Genomic DNA, 15,178 nt, shown 5'->3' on the forward strand with positions numbered 1-15,178 from the left:
TCAGACTTGGACTGGTGAACCCAGACATTGTGGCATCTTCCCTCCCCTTTCTCCCCATGGGGGTGGGGAACAGAAAGTTAGCAGGGCTGGGGCAGGATACAGGAACCCGCAGCCAGAGCGGGATGTTATCCTCAAGGATCTTGTCCCAGGGCTGCCCTCCTATGACAAGCCCATGGAGGGATTAACCCAGTGATCTGGTCTAACCCTCAGGGCTCCGTCGCTTCTCAGAAGCCCATCAGCTGGCAACTAAGCCTCCAACACATGACCTTTGGGGGTGCCTTTCCTTCTGAGTTGGAATGCTTGAAGCTTCCCTAGGAATTCTGGTGGCTGCCCCTTCTGCAAACCCACAGTAGCATCTCTACACTCAGCCACTGGCATGAAAGAAAAAGCCACAGGTTAAGTGTTCTTGAAAATCATGGTGGCACAAACTTTTAATCCCAACACTCCAGAGGCAGAGGTAGGTAGATCTCAGTGAGTTCAAGGCCAGCCTGGTCTACAAAGTGAGTTCTAGGACAGCCAAAGCGACGAGATAAGAGAGATCTTGTCTTGGGGTTAGGGATTTAGCTCAGTGGTAGAGCGCTTGCCTAGCAAGTGCAAGGCCCTGGGTTCGGTCCTCAGCTCCAGAAAAAGAGAGAGAGAGAGAGAGAGAGAGAGAGAGAGAGAGAGAGAGAGAGAGAGAGAGAGAGAGAGAGAGAGAGGAGAGAGAGAGAGAGGAGAGAGAGAGATCTTGTCTCAAAAAACCCAAACCCAACCACGAAAGAGTCAGTCATATTAATATCTGCCTTTCTCCATTATTTATCTCCAACCCCCTTCTGTTTAAGAAACAGAGCAAATTAAACAAAGAAACATAACAATCACTTCAGACTCCAGGCGGGAAAACATTTCTCATCTGAACTCACCATTTCTAGTTTGAAGACTAGACTGGTGTTTCGAGGAATAGAGAGAGAAACAAAGAAAACGCAGGAGTAGTTGACGGTCAAGGCCATCTTCTGCTTCATCTTTGTTTTTTCTTTTGCAGACAATGGTCCTTGTTTGGGTTCCAGAAAGCCAGACCAGCCCTACGAATGGATTTCCTACAAGCAGGTGAGTTCCCTGGCTCGACAGCTCTCCTCACATCTGTGGCCAGATTCTCAGGGTCAGCAGCTAAGTGGAATGAATACTCCACCAAATCCTCGACATAAATGGAGAAGAGGTTGATTTGGGCTCGGGTTTGGGGGTATCCAGTCCGCCATGGTGGGGAAGGCTTGGTGCCCGGCAGTGCAAGCGGATTGTACAGCTTGTTAGATCTCAGCAGATCTGAAAGCCAAGCAGTGGTAGAAGAGGAGGTCACCTGAGTGCTGATGACAGGTTAGGATATCAAAAAGGGGATCTATGTGCTCAGTGTACATTCCTAGAAGTGGTTAGGTAAGAAGTTAGGGGTCTGTTAGTAAGGATGTAAGAAAGGAGGGTTTCACCCTAAATTGCACAAGAAATAAAGCTACCTGCCTGACCTAGGAGACAGGTCTTGTTTCATTTGGCCTTGGATGCTTGATAGGCATTTTAGATAAATACACTGTTAGGAGTTCTTGGAAGCACACAAGAAAATCGTTTTAGGAACCAGCTAATATATATATACAAAAGGTAAAATATCACCAAGACTTCTTAAGCCATGGCTTGACCTTTGGAGAAGTCCTTGACTTTTCCAAGTAGTAGCTTTTGTGATAGTAGCTGAAATCCATTACGTTTTCCTGCAGCTTGCAGCACCAAGCCCCGATCTGAAGCAGGGATAGCCTAAACCTTTGACCCTCTATGCAACAGCTAGGCCCCATGTCCACAAGGTTCTGCCTCTTCCAGAATTCTGCCACTAGCTGGAGGCCAAGTGTTTAAGCACATGTACCTGCGTGGTCCATATCAGACTACAGCTGTAAGAATGGCTCTGTGGATTGGTCCAGCACACTGCTGAAAGATTGCTGGGGCAGGAAATGGGCTGTACTTTGGGAACTCCACTGAGCATCTATTGAAAAACAGAGCAGAGGAAATCTTGGGAAAGTCTAGCTAATGGATGGATTAAAGCATTTTATTGGCAACCTATATGGATTGATTGGGAAGTATAACTTTTCAGATAATTCTAGAAATCTCCAGAAGCAAATGCTCCCTCTAACCCCCTACCCCTGGCCTAGAATGTCTTTGCCTGAGGGGTGCTAGGAAACTTAAAAACCCCAATTTGGAGTGTCCCCCTATTTTATAGATGAGGAAAAATGCCCTGGGAATGTCCTTGCCCACACTCACATGGTGTGAGTAGCAGAAATCAGACCAGAGCCGGGTGTGCCGTGGACATGTTGGCATCTGTTCATTGATCCTCAAGACTGTCCTTGGCCACCTCCCCAGGGTGTGGCATTTAACCCCTTGGCGGCCATAGGGAAGAGCCCAGATGTTCAGAGGACACCTCTGCCTGTCTGTGTAAGCCTAAAACTAGGATCTGGATATTCGCACACTTAGTGCTCTCATCCTCCCTCATCAGCGGCCGTAACTGTCTGGATCACAGTTTGAGAGTAGTGGGTCTCAGAGCAGGAAGACGTCGCCTTTTCTTTTTTTTAATTCTCGTTATGATCACACAGATCAAGCTGTTGTTGCTTTTTCCGGTCTGGCCTCAGGATGGGCAGGCGCAGCTGTGAGCACAGTTTAGCTGCCTTCCTTTTTCCTACACAGCTGTCCAGGAAATGGCTTTCTGTCCCTGGGCTCCACTGTTGCTTGTTCCGGGGCCAGGTAATCCTGTGACACTCGTGAACAGCACACATTGACTCTCTCCCTCTTGGTTTTTAGTAGCTGGCTTGTCGGAGGGTGTGGCCGTGGAGGGAGTTGTCCTTTGGAGCCATAAACCCAGCCTGGGAGTAGCACCTGTCAGAGCTTCTTGGATTGAAGCCCTGGATCTGTCCTGGTCCCTCCTCAGAGGGTGGACAAGAATGCCCAACGCTCTGCTTGGGTAGTATTTGTCTCTTAAGAGAGATAAGGGAGGTGGGCTTAAAATACCTTGCCTGTGGAACTCAGGTGACCAGAGGGATTTCTCTCTTTCTGTTTGGCTTTACCAAAGTCCAGACCAGTTTCTGTCCAGTCCCCGCCCCCCGCCCCTCCATCAGTCAGTGTTCACTCACATCTGTACTCCCAGCACTGGGGAAGTTGGGACCAGAGGATCCCTGTGAGTTCCTGGCCAGCCTTGGATACATATGGAGGCCGAGTCCAGCTCTGGGCTGCCGAGTGAGACCACCTCAAAACACTAAGACCCTTGCTTCCAGAGTCTCTATAGCAAGACTGTGTGTTGGACACAGGGCACTGTGGGCCAGCCCTCAGGCTCCACAGACTTCCCCAATGCTCACTGCATTGTTTCTGTTAGGTTTATTGGCCTGAAGAAACAAGGCGTCTGTTGCAGATTGGTGTTCAGGGCACACTGTAAGTCCCTGGAGTTTCTGAAGGTGTTGCTGTGTGATTTGCACAGTTCAGCCAGAGGCTTGGCAGAGACACAGAGCTGAATTTACCCGAAGCCGACTCTGGCTTTGTAGAGATCTTTACCTCAATTTACTTTTTACTCACTTAACAAGACTGACTTTTAGGAAAGTAAGAATCTCTTTGAGTCTTTTTTTTTTTTTTTAAGAGCAAAATGCACCATCTTTCTAGAATCATAAATGTATGTGTATTGTCCCAGTGAGCCCTGCAAACAATTGCAGGCATTTCTCAAATTCCAATCCCTTAAATTCAGCATAGACTTGTGAACTGGTCATGCTGCTCTGTCACCTGGCCTGTACCACTCAGGTTCTCTTAGGTAGGCCTGGGGAGGTGTCAGGTACCAGAACCGATGGGATTCCTGGCAAGGCTGGGATGGCTGGTTTTCCTGTTGGCATGATAGGCCTTAAAAGTACTCCTGAGAATAAAGAACTCCACGTTTTAAGGCCTTTTTTTGTTTTGGGTTTTTTGTTTGTTTGTTTGGTTGGTTGGTTGGTTGGTTGATTGGTTTTGGTTTCTTGAGACGTGGTTTCTCTGTGTAGCCCTGGCTGTCCTGGAACCTGCTCTGTAGACCAGGCTGGCCTTGAAACTTGTAGAGATCCGTCTACCTCTGCCTTCCAAGTGCTGGGATTAAAGGTATGAACCACTACTGCCTGGCCTAACTTTTAAGGTTGAAAATTTTAAAATTAATTTAGAGTAGGCGTGGCGAGAGGGTAGCCATGGATATACATTCCTGTCTCAGTTTGTGACTGTTTTTACTTGGGTATTGTAGTGTTGGTTTTCATCTACTTTTACTGCCTGTCGTTATTAACACTGCCCTAGGCTTGGGGCATTTCTCAGAGTTGTAGTATTTGACCTATCTGTCATTTTCTGGGGGTCATTGTCACTTACTTAACTTTTTATTTTTATTTTTATTTTTCCCCTGGACTTATTCAATTTTAGGTAATTTTTAAATGTGTATCTTAGCATATAAGGCCTTTAAAAATCTCCTAAGATTATATCATTTACCAAAAAGAAATTCTCAATGTGGGATTGTAGATTAAAAACTTAGTCTTAGCTGGGTGTGGTGGCACATGCCTTTGATCCGAGCACTAGGGAGGCAGACACAGGCAGATCTCTACAAATTTGAGGCCAGCCTGGTCTACAGAGCAAGTTCCAGGACAGCCAGGGCTACATTGAGAAACCCTGTGTCAAACAAACAAACAAATAAAAGCTTAGTCTTTTTTTTTTTTTTTTAACTGCTTCTAATGACAGGTTTTGAGGGTTTTGGTTACTTTTCTAGTGTTTTATAAATGAGAGAAAAAGCTAGCCAGCTAACATACCTGTGATCCCAGCAGCAGGAGCAGTAGGACTGTGAACTGGAGGTTAGCCTGAACCAGCTGGAGAAGTCAAGTAGCGGGGACGAGGTCATTTTAGAGTGCTTGCCTCGAGTGTGCATGGTCCTGGGTTCCCATCTCAGCACTGCAAACAAGCAACCACCCGGTCCCCTGCAGAAAAGAAAGGAAAGCAGCGTCTCTTTATTGCTTGTCCTTTTGTAGCACTAGGATAGAAACACGCATGTATCTATCGGAGGAAGCCCTGATTTGTAGTCATCTGGGACCTGTCAACTGAGAACAACCTCAACCTGCTTTGCAGAAGGAATCCTATGGCCAGGTCCATTAACGCTGCTGCGTTGTGGTGAATAGAACCTTGTGTTGTGCAGACAGTTTTGAAAAGGCATAGCTCCCCTTCTCTGAATAGCTCTGCTTGCAGCTGAGACACTGGCGTCACCTGGTGAGCTTTTAAAGTCCTTGCCATGAGAATGCTGCTCTTCACTAATGCTTGCCCTTCCCCCCTCCCCCTTCTGCAGGTTGAAGAACTGGCTGAATGCATAGGCTCCGCGCTGATCCAGAAGGGTTTCAAGGCCTCCTCAGAACAATTCATCGGCATCTTTTCTCAAAACAGACCTGAGGTATTAACCACGAGCCATTTACTGTACAGGGTTTCCACGAGTCTCCATGGTTTCACGCCTGCAGCTGCTGGGGCGAGATTTTGTTGTCTGTTTTCTGCTGGGAATATGGCTTTGGGGTTTTTCCTTAGAAAGTTAGAGGTATGAAAATCTGAACCGAGAATTTCTTAAACTTTAAGAGAAAAAGAAAACCATCACGCCCCCCATAATTTTTTTGTTTGTTTACATTTTTCTTAATTCGAGTTGTCAGCAAAATTCTTAGAAACAAAATTTCATATCAGAAGTCTCCTCTCTTCATGGGCTACCTCTGTGACTAGATAAAAGGCATCAATAAATTATTGATAAATTAGACCAGAAATCTTGGGTATATTTTTGTTAGAAGCAAACTTTTCTTCCTTAAAAGGTCTGAGCCTTTCTTCTGATCAAATTTCCAAACTTAAAATACCATGAAATACCCATTCCAAGTTGGCCTTTGTAGCTGTATACAGCTGTTATTTGGCTGTGGAAGCTCACGCTTAGTACTTCAGAAAAGTGACTTCAGGAGCTGGGTAGGTGCCTCAGTGGTTAGGAGCATACACTGCTCTTCCAGAAGACCAGAGTTTGGTTCCCAGTACCCACAGCAGGTGACTCACAATCATTTGTAACTCCAACTCCATGGGATCCAACTCCTCTGGCCTCCACGGGCACCTACACACACACACACACACACACACACACACACACACACACACACACACACACAAAATAAAAATAATTTTAAAAATAAAGTGACTTGAAGTGGGAAGTCCCTCTTAGGGCACTGTTAACTGGTTGTGTCAGTAGTTGCTGCCTTGGAAAAATGCAAGCATCAAATTTATTTTTATTTCTGCTCATGTCCAGAAAGGCTTCTTAGTTCTGCTACCCCTGTGTTGCGTCCTGTTTTCATAAGTTAGAACATCGTCTTAGACTGAGCCTCACGTTCTGCCAAGAAGCCGCATTGTCCACAGCTGGCCTGTGCTTAATCTCATGGAATGATTTGGTTTTCTTTCACGTCTCAGAAACACAGCCTGAAATTTTGCTTCAGTAGAATTTTTATCACCCACACACACAACCACAAAACACATCCCTTACTTCAAGGAATAGATTACTGATGCTTTCTCTCAACTGTGGTAAGTGTGGACACACGGAAGGATTGTGGGAGATCAGCCAGGACGTGCTTTCTGGACATAGAGCCCCTGAGTGGAGTCTTGGAGGAAATCCTAATAACACAGGCGCAGTCCCAGATCCAGGCCACATGCATGTGACCGAGTGGCTCCTCGTTCACAGCAGCTCTACCCTTCTCTGTGCTGTGATCAGCATCCTGGGGTGTCATTTGAAAAGTGCCGCTGGGATAAAGGGGTGTCTCGAAGAGTTGTAAGAGAAAAGGGGACTGTGCCACCTGTCTGGGACCTCAGCGAGTTGCTATGCAGCCGAGGTTAGTGGCAAGAGAACCAGTAATTATATCACCACTTGCCCTGGTCACTTTTCTAGGGAGAATTGTTTTCAAGACAGCTTTCTTATTTGACAGATAGGTGTTCTTGCTCCCAGGCCTCAGACCTTACTCCGTACTGCTGTGGGAATGGCGTTCCTCAAACCCCACAGCCTTTGGGCTGCCCAGAATACCTTAGTAGTTCCGGGTGGCCCGTGGAGTAGAGCCAGACCCTGTGGCACAGGCTCACTCCAGTCCGCCCATGCCTCCAGGCTTCTATCCAGCCTGCTTGCTCACTTGCCTCCCAGCCTTAGATATTGCAAGTCCCTTGCTGTCCTCTCTCCCTGTCTCCCCCGTGCTCCAATGGTGTCTCTGTTACAACGGATACACTCAGATTTCTCCCCACCAAGGTTTCCACAGCCATCTAGAAGCCGCAGCGGGTCCCTGATCTCTAAGCCAGTCTGCCTTGTAATGGTCCTGTCCTCACATGCTTGCCTCTCTTCCTTAGGCAGATTGCAGTTTGATTTTTAACAAGAGACAGATTTTTGTATGCTAACTTAAAAAGGAGAAGATTGTAAGAATAGACAAATAAAACGAAGGAGCGAGTATTTGTTTTGAACTCTCCTGGTACCCGGTGTGCACAGTGGTACACAGGCTAATGTTCATTTTGCTACAGTAGATGCTTCTGGTTTGACTTCCGAATATTGCCCTTTGCAATGATTCTGGCAAGATGTCACTTTTTTTTTTTTCTTTCTGTGACTTTTCCTGTTTAGTGGGTGATCATCGAGCAGGGATGCTTTGCTTATTCGATGGTGGTTGTTCCACTCTATGATACCCTGGGAGCCGAAGCCATCACCTACATAGTGAACAAAGGTACGTCTTTGACCTTGGTGTGACCACTGTCTTAGATCCGGGTTCAGATTCGGTGACTTTACATCCGTGTATCTGCTTAGAGGGGGGAGTATTACGTTGAAATCTGCATCACTCTGGCATGTTTCATATGTCTGTGTCATATGTTACAGTCAAGCTTTCGACCTCCCAGGACTCACTCCTTACCACCTCTCCGTTTACAGCTGAACTCGCTGTGATCTTCACTGACAAGTCAGAGAAAGCCAGACTCTTGTTAGAAGGTGTAGAAAATAAGCTAACCCCCTGCCTCAAAATCATAGTCATCATGGACTCCTATGGCAGTGATCTGGTAGAACGAGGCAAGAAGTGTGGGGTGGAAATCATCAGCCTGAGGGCTCTGGAGGTGAGTCCTTCCACATGGCCCGCCTTCTCTGAGGGGTTGGATGTGGTACCCAGTGACACTGTCATGCCAGTGCTGGCCAGTCATGTTAAAGATACAGGACAAATTCCCATCTTCCCACTAGACTTGGAAGGATTGGACTTGCACGCTGCGTTATTTGTCTGTTTTGCTTGGCTTGGTTTTTTAAGATGGTCTTGCTCTAATAGCTGAGACTGGTCTAAAACTCACTGCAGAGCTCAGATGAGCCTTGAACTTGTAGCAGTTTTCTTGCCTTAGTCTGTCAAATGCTGAGATCACAGGAATGAGTCGCTTGGCCCAGTTAAGCTTCTGTTGCCATGGTAAAAATCATGGCCAAAAGCAACTTGGGGGAGGAAAAGGTTTATTTGATTTATGTGTCCCAATCACACAATCCCATACAATCACAATCACACAGCCCATACAATGGGCAGGGCCTTGCTCCATCAGTCACTAATTCAGAAAATGCCTACAGGCTTGCCTGCAGCCTGAGCTTATGGAGGCATTTCTTAATTGAGCTTCCCTCCTCTCAGATGACTTTAGCTGCTGTCATGTTGACAGGAAACTATCTGGCACAACTCACTTATTTATCTCTTGGTTGTTTTTATTTTCGATGTGGTTTATTTTCAGCTTAAGCACAACTTTAACAGTAACCATTCTAGGAGTATCAGAGGGGTGCATGTGATCTGACCCAACCCTGACCTTAGGTTGGGAAGCAAGGAGGCCAGCAGGAGGTCCTTTTTACATGTGCTGCATCATAGGTAGTAGATTACACTGCGCTGTTGCTGAAGATGGAAGTCTTTTTGAGACATTGTTAGAAATCAGGTTTAGTTTTTTTATGTCTACTTCCCTTCCTTCTACAGAGAACTAGAGGCTACAGACCAGGGTCTGTGGGACCTTTCTTGAGGAACCAGTCGTCAGAGGGAAACTCATTATTCCAACACCGACATGCAACTATGCATGCACTCACCTGCGCACATGCAGCATACGGAACGACTGCACATGCGTTTTTACCTAGGCTTCATCTTTACATTAGAGTTTAGCTAGCTTTTTACCCAGATTTTCCACTGGGGTGTCCTTTTGTTTTTTAAACTTGTAGTCTCCTTTCATCCTATTGAAATCTCTTTCCTACTTGCTTTTCTATCCCTCCTCTGAGATGCAGGCACATCGTTGTTTTCTTTTGCCTTTTTAAAAAACCACTGCATGAGGAAGAGGTAACTTTAAAATTAAACATTACTTTGATGAATGAATGACAATTATAGTACGGAGTTTATATTGAAATCTTGTTTCACACTCACCTGCTTAATGTCACTTATGCATTTTAGACATTTTGTAAACAAAACTGAGAAGAAAAGAATTTAAAGTTCATATCATGGTTGATTGTGAGGTCACGTACACTTCTATCTATTTACATTAATACATAGATTTGTAGCATCAAGATAGGATATAGGCATTTTGGAATGTTTGCATCATCTGTGTTTTAGTTATGAACATTTCAGACATACAAACTGTTGAGTGATACAGCATACAGCCATATCCCTTCTTCCTACTAAAGAGTCTGTGGTTAAGGTTTTAACACATCTGCTTCAGCAGTACTTTCCCCCAGTATCCATCTACCCATCCATATTTATTATTAGGGAACAGACTCCATTACTCATAAGTACTCCAATAGGCTTGTCATTCACTAGAACTCAGTTTTATTCATTTTTCACCTAGAATGACCACTTTTAAAAGTAATTGTTGTCTTTTTTTCCCCTAAGAAATAACAAGACAAACTTAAGGCTCTGAAGCTGTCACTCTCAGTAATGGACCCGTGGAGGTCATGCTTCTTTTCCTAAATTAAAAGCAAATTGCATGTGACTCTAGCTTTATCTTACTCAACATCAGCTGAAGATTCTAGAAGTCACTTAAGAACAGATTAGCTGGGCATGGTGGTGCATGCCTGGAGTTCCAGCAACTTGGGAAGTGGAGGGAGGAGGGTCATTTCAAAGTCATCTTCAGCTACCTAGCTATTTTGAGGTCAGCCTGCCCTACATGAGTGAGGTCCTGCCTCAACAACAACAACAAAATGGAGAAAACTGTGAATGGATGAGTAGAAATCAGTAAAGGCAATAAAGCTTATTGGGAAAATAGTTTGCAGAAGTGCTATGCTTTAGTTCCTTATTGACTGCGGGGTGGTTTTTGTTGTTGTCTTGTTTTGTTTTAAGCTGGTGGCTTTGTACATTGCCCAGGCTGATCTGGAACTCCCGGGCTCAAACCGTCCTCTTGCCTCAGATTATAGGTGTGTGCTGCAGCGCCCAACCCTAGTTGACTTCTAATTAGACGTCAGTGTTCTTGTTTTTCATCTTTGGTCATGATGTATGTAATTTAAATCGATTAAAAGTGTGCTAGGTGGAGCATGCCCATCTAATTTCCATTTTATGGTGGATGCCAGCGCACCCCACGTGCATTCTCAAGCATGTAAACTGAAGCACATCCCTGATAGCAGAAGTCTGCGCCGGGAACACCTGTGCCTAGAGACAGAGCTTAGAACAACTTAACGCCCTGTCCAGAAGCACCCTCCCCTCCTCCTAGCAGCCTGTTTCAGTTCAAAGTGCCCAAATCCTCCTTCCCATGTATGGAGCGTGGATAGCTGAGCCTCACTAACAGGGCTGCCGTTTAAATCGGGCAGAGAGTGTCTCTACCTGTCAAGTTCATTGAGGTGGAGCCAGGTGCTCAGGGAGTGCATTCTCTCGTGGGATGGAGGACCGGCAGGTCTTTGCTTAAGGTCAAGAGCAAGGCTTTGTTAAACGCCATCATAGGAAAAGGAAGGGGACTGAAATACAGTGCAGAGGATTTTGCTGTCTTTGGAATCAATCCTCTTTCCAAGACCATTTATGTGGTTTCATGTAAGAGACAGATCACTGGAAAATGTCTTCCTAGAACTATAGATACAATGGCTTTTGTTCATTAGCATTGTTCTAATTCATTTAATTTGAAAATGATGGTATTTCAGCCAGCTGAGAGTGAAATCTGCAAATAAAGGCAGTAACTGGTAGGACTTTAGTCTTTTATTTTTTTGTATACGGGTGCTTTGCCAGCATGCATGTCTGTGAAGCATAGATGTGCACCAGCTGAGTCCAGAAAAAGGGCATCAGTGCTGGGAATCCAACCTAGGTCCTCTGGAAGAGCAGCCAGTGCTCTTAACCACTGGGCCATCTCCACAGCCCTGACTTTACTCTTCATAGTTAGAAAATCTTAACACTGAGGTTTTGTTTCTCTCTCTCCTCTAATTAAGGACCTTGGAAAAGTGAACAGAAAGAAACCCAAGGTAAGCACTCTGGATTACTCTGAATTACAGCCTTTTGTTCTTTGCAATTCCAAGTCATATTGCAGACTGTTGGAAATGCAGGGTGATACCTTATGGCTTGATGTATTCTGTTCTGATGTAACCCGTGTCTTTTAAAATTTTCTTCAGCCTCCAGCACCTGAAGATCTTGCAATAATTTGTTTCACAAGTGGAACCACAGGTACATTTTGAGATGTAATTGCTTCAAAGCAGTATCTGGAAGCCTGTGCTCTCTGCCTGCCTTTGGGGTAATGTATTGACTAATTATAGCCGGGCGCAGGAAAGCAAGAGACAGAAGTGGACTGAGTGACGTCATCTTGTTGCTCCGTGAGGCAGTCTCCCAATCTGAGAGCACTTTGTAGTTAGTTCAGCACTTACTGAAAGTGACCTCAGATGTACTCTCGGGGTCTCTGCTGAATACAATTCCTAGTTTATTTCCCCTGTTGATACACATACAGACCTTAATGAAGACTGTTTACAGTGATTTCCTGATAGTAAGTTTCCTTGAAAGGATCGTAGGTTGCTCAGAAATGTATTATTACTCAGTGTTGGGCTCCCCAGTGGGTATCCAGCAAAGACATCCGAGGCCCCAGTGGTAGAGGGTTTCTGCTGTTCTTGGCTGGGGTATCTAACCTCACTCTGCTCCCTCTGTGCTCTGCAGGCAACCCCAAAGGAGCAATGATCACCCACCAAAACATTGTGAGCGACTGTTCAGCTTTTGTGAAAGCGACAGAGGTAATTCTTGAGAGGCTCATCTGGGTCTTCACGTTCACCGATTGCTTTTAGGCCCCAAGAGAGAAAGACCTAAAGCTCTCCTCTTCCCCGTTAGGTCCACATTGCATGTAAGCAGTGAGATGTAAATCAGGCCCAGAGTCCCCTCCTCTCAGATGGCTTACCTGTGGACCTAGTCCTGTAAGCCTTACTGTGACACGGGGATGAATCACCAGATGGAACTCTAGGTGGCTTTCGTGTGGGGACTATTTGGAGGTCACTCTATAAGTGCTTTTTGGAAAAGACAAAGGAGAGGCCTCCCAGCGTCTTTACTCTAGCGTTAGGAACCGAATTTCTTTAAGTTACCAGGGAAGCTTAAAGACAGATGAAGGTTGGGAATCGCCGCTCTGTCCTGTGGTCACTTTGACTCCAGCCAGTGTTCTGTCATCTGAAGGTTTCTGTTCACAGGTCGGAGTCTGCACGGGTTGCCATTAACAAAGCCCGACAGCCCATTATTTCCCTCAGTTTAGGAGGCTGAGAGTTCAGAACCAGCTGGCAGCAAGTTTGGTTCCTGGTGAGGGCTTTTCCCCCTGGCTTGCCGATGGCTGCCTCTCTCTGGGCGCTCCAGTGTCTCCTCTTCTAATGAGAGCCCAGGCTGTTGGGTCGGAGCCTACTCCCAAATCCAGTCATCTCAGGGCCCTGTTCTCGAGACCTGGGGCCCGGGGCTGTTGAGTGTGAATTTGGGAGGGAGCAGAGTTCAGTCTGGAACTCCAAAGATAGATTGCATGCGTATCTTTGCAAAGGCGCGTTCTTTTCACGGTTAACGCAGTGTGCTGGTGCAGGCTCTTGTATCCTGCAGCCCTACTTCTTGTGGCAGGAGGCTGTCTGTACCTCAGGGTTTAGGGGAGCGGATGTCTTTCTTTGGTGGCTGTCAAAGGCTGATTTTTTGAGGGTGCTTCCACTTAATTTTACTCCATCGTCACTTTTTTTTGGGGGGGGTGTCTGCTGTATAAACAAAGCTCACCACTTAATGCCCCACCGAAGTGAAATGTGAATTTCCCCGTAGGCCTTCAGGGATCACTTAAATGACAACAGAACATCACTGAAAATAGTTACACTATCAAGGATTAAGCTCCACTTCTAAAACTTCTCACCGTGACCCTGGTGGTATCTCAGAAATTTAAAAGTATGAGTGCTGGGAATGTACCTCAGCAGTAGAAAGCAAGCTTTCGATGCTTGAGGCCCTGGGTTCAGTCCATATTCACACACAAACACACACACACACACACACACACACACTCACGCATGTACATACATATAAACACACATGCGTATATGGATATTACTAGATCTGATTTCTCATTATGTAGCAATGTCACAGTAAGAAATACCAATTGATATGCATTTCTAACTTTTTTAGATTGAACTTAAATTATAGCCTACCCATCCCATAGTCAGTGACCCCACTTAGGGTTACATTGTTACTAAGACTGATCCAGCTTTGGGGATAAGAGTAAATGACCTAGAAATTAGTAGAGATCACACATACACACACACACACACACACACACACACACACACACACACACACACACACACACACACACCTCATTTCTGATTGATATGACTGCAGCTGCATGAACAAGCTTTCTTTGTGTTAACACGCACTGTGTCCACTCTGAGGAAAACTAGGCGTCCACACTTAATCTGCCTGTAGGCTCCTCTTGGTCAGGATTTTATAGGAGAGCAAATCTCCTCAAGCCAGACCTGAGGTTGCATTAACCACTGTTGAGTACTTTCCTGAGCTGAAGGGAGGTGTTACGGTGAAAACATCGATCCAGCTCATCCAGTAGCACCACTGACACTGGAAAGAAAAGGACCTGGGAACCCTTTCTCCCTTTCCCTTTGCGATAACAGTGCTGTCTTGTCAGGCGGCGGCGGCGGCGGGTCTGACGGTGCTCGAGGGGCAGGGGAACTACCTGGTACTGGGGTGTCGTAACCGAAACAGGTGGGGCACACGGTCCCTCAACACTCCGGTTCGGGCGAGCTTCTTTACCGAAGGGGAAATCATTCCGAAGTGGGTGCGCTGAGTGATTAGGAGTGACTCCCACTCTGGCTGGTGTCGCTCTGAGACAGGGGATGTAGTCTGTGTCAGAGCATTTACCTGGCATGTGCACTGCTCTACCGCCATCCCCAGTACTACTCTTGAAAAATAAGCCACTTTCGGTTCTTTGGTGAGAAAAAGCATGGCAGACGTGAGCAGAAGTAGTCTGTGGCGAGTGTTGAGGGGGCCGTGCGCCCCGCTCTGAGGGGAAACGGGGACATCCTGGAAGTCTTAACTCTTCTCTTCCCGCTGGTGTCCTTGCTTTCAGAACGCGTTCATCGCTTCCCCAGATGATACTCTGATATCTTTCTTGCCTCTGGCCCATATGTTTGAGACCATTGTAGAGGTAGGCATCGACCGTGTCTCCCCGTGTGTCTGTGCGTGCCCTGCTAAGTTGTTGTGTCTTGCAGAGAACACTGACCTTGAATGCCAGTGACACACAGATCTCATACCTGCCACTGGCACACATGTATGAGCAGCAGCTGCAGGTAAGTGTGGTTGGTGCACAGGCACCGTCCCACGCAAGGTTCTTGGCTCGGTTCCATTCGCGGCCGCAGATTGTTGGAAAGAATATGAATTCTTCTTCTAGGTCCAAACTGGGAATTTGAACTTTAACCCTGCAGTTTAAAGCTGAGAGTTTGAACAAAGAATGCCCATAAGCACACTGTTGCAGATGAACTATTAAAAGAAGTTGTTTTTTTCTTTTAATTGAAAATAACTTTTTTTTTCATACAGTGTGTTCTGACCACTGTTCCCCTTCCTCATCTCCCAGATCCTCCCCACCTCCCCACCCTTCTTTCTCTCTTTAGAAAACCAACAGGCCAATAAAAAAAAATAGCAAACCAAAATAAAGCAAACAGATACACAGAGAGAGAAAAAAAGCACCAGAAACACATACA

General features: G+C 46.0%; 1 protein-coding gene across 3 annotated transcripts in view; it reads left to right on the plus strand.

The window, feature by feature from the left end:
• Nucleotides 1–15,178, plus strand: part of Acsl1 (acyl-CoA synthetase long chain family member 1) — a 66,243-nt gene that overhangs the window by 36,843 nt on the left and 14,222 nt on the right. For all 3 annotated transcript variants that reach the window (XM_059244913.1, XM_059244914.1, XM_059244912.1), the window contains exons 4-11: nucleotides 1,019–1,083; nucleotides 5,327–5,428; nucleotides 7,646–7,745; nucleotides 7,946–8,124; nucleotides 11,414–11,446; nucleotides 11,594–11,645; nucleotides 12,126–12,199; nucleotides 14,548–14,625. In XM_059244913.1, the coding sequence (XP_059100896.1) occupies nucleotides 1,019–1,083; nucleotides 5,327–5,428; nucleotides 7,646–7,745; nucleotides 7,946–8,124; nucleotides 11,414–11,446; nucleotides 11,594–11,645; nucleotides 12,126–12,199; nucleotides 14,548–14,625 (683 nt within the window). The remainder of the gene's footprint in view (nucleotides 1–1,018; nucleotides 1,084–5,326; nucleotides 5,429–7,645; nucleotides 7,746–7,945; nucleotides 8,125–11,413; nucleotides 11,447–11,593; nucleotides 11,646–12,125; nucleotides 12,200–14,547; nucleotides 14,626–15,178) is intronic.

This window comes from Peromyscus eremicus, chromosome 17, assembly GCF_949786415.1.
Source record: "Peromyscus eremicus chromosome 17, PerEre_H2_v1, whole genome shotgun sequence".
In the NCBI taxonomy this organism is placed as follows: domain Eukaryota; kingdom Metazoa; phylum Chordata; class Mammalia; order Rodentia; family Cricetidae; genus Peromyscus; species Peromyscus eremicus.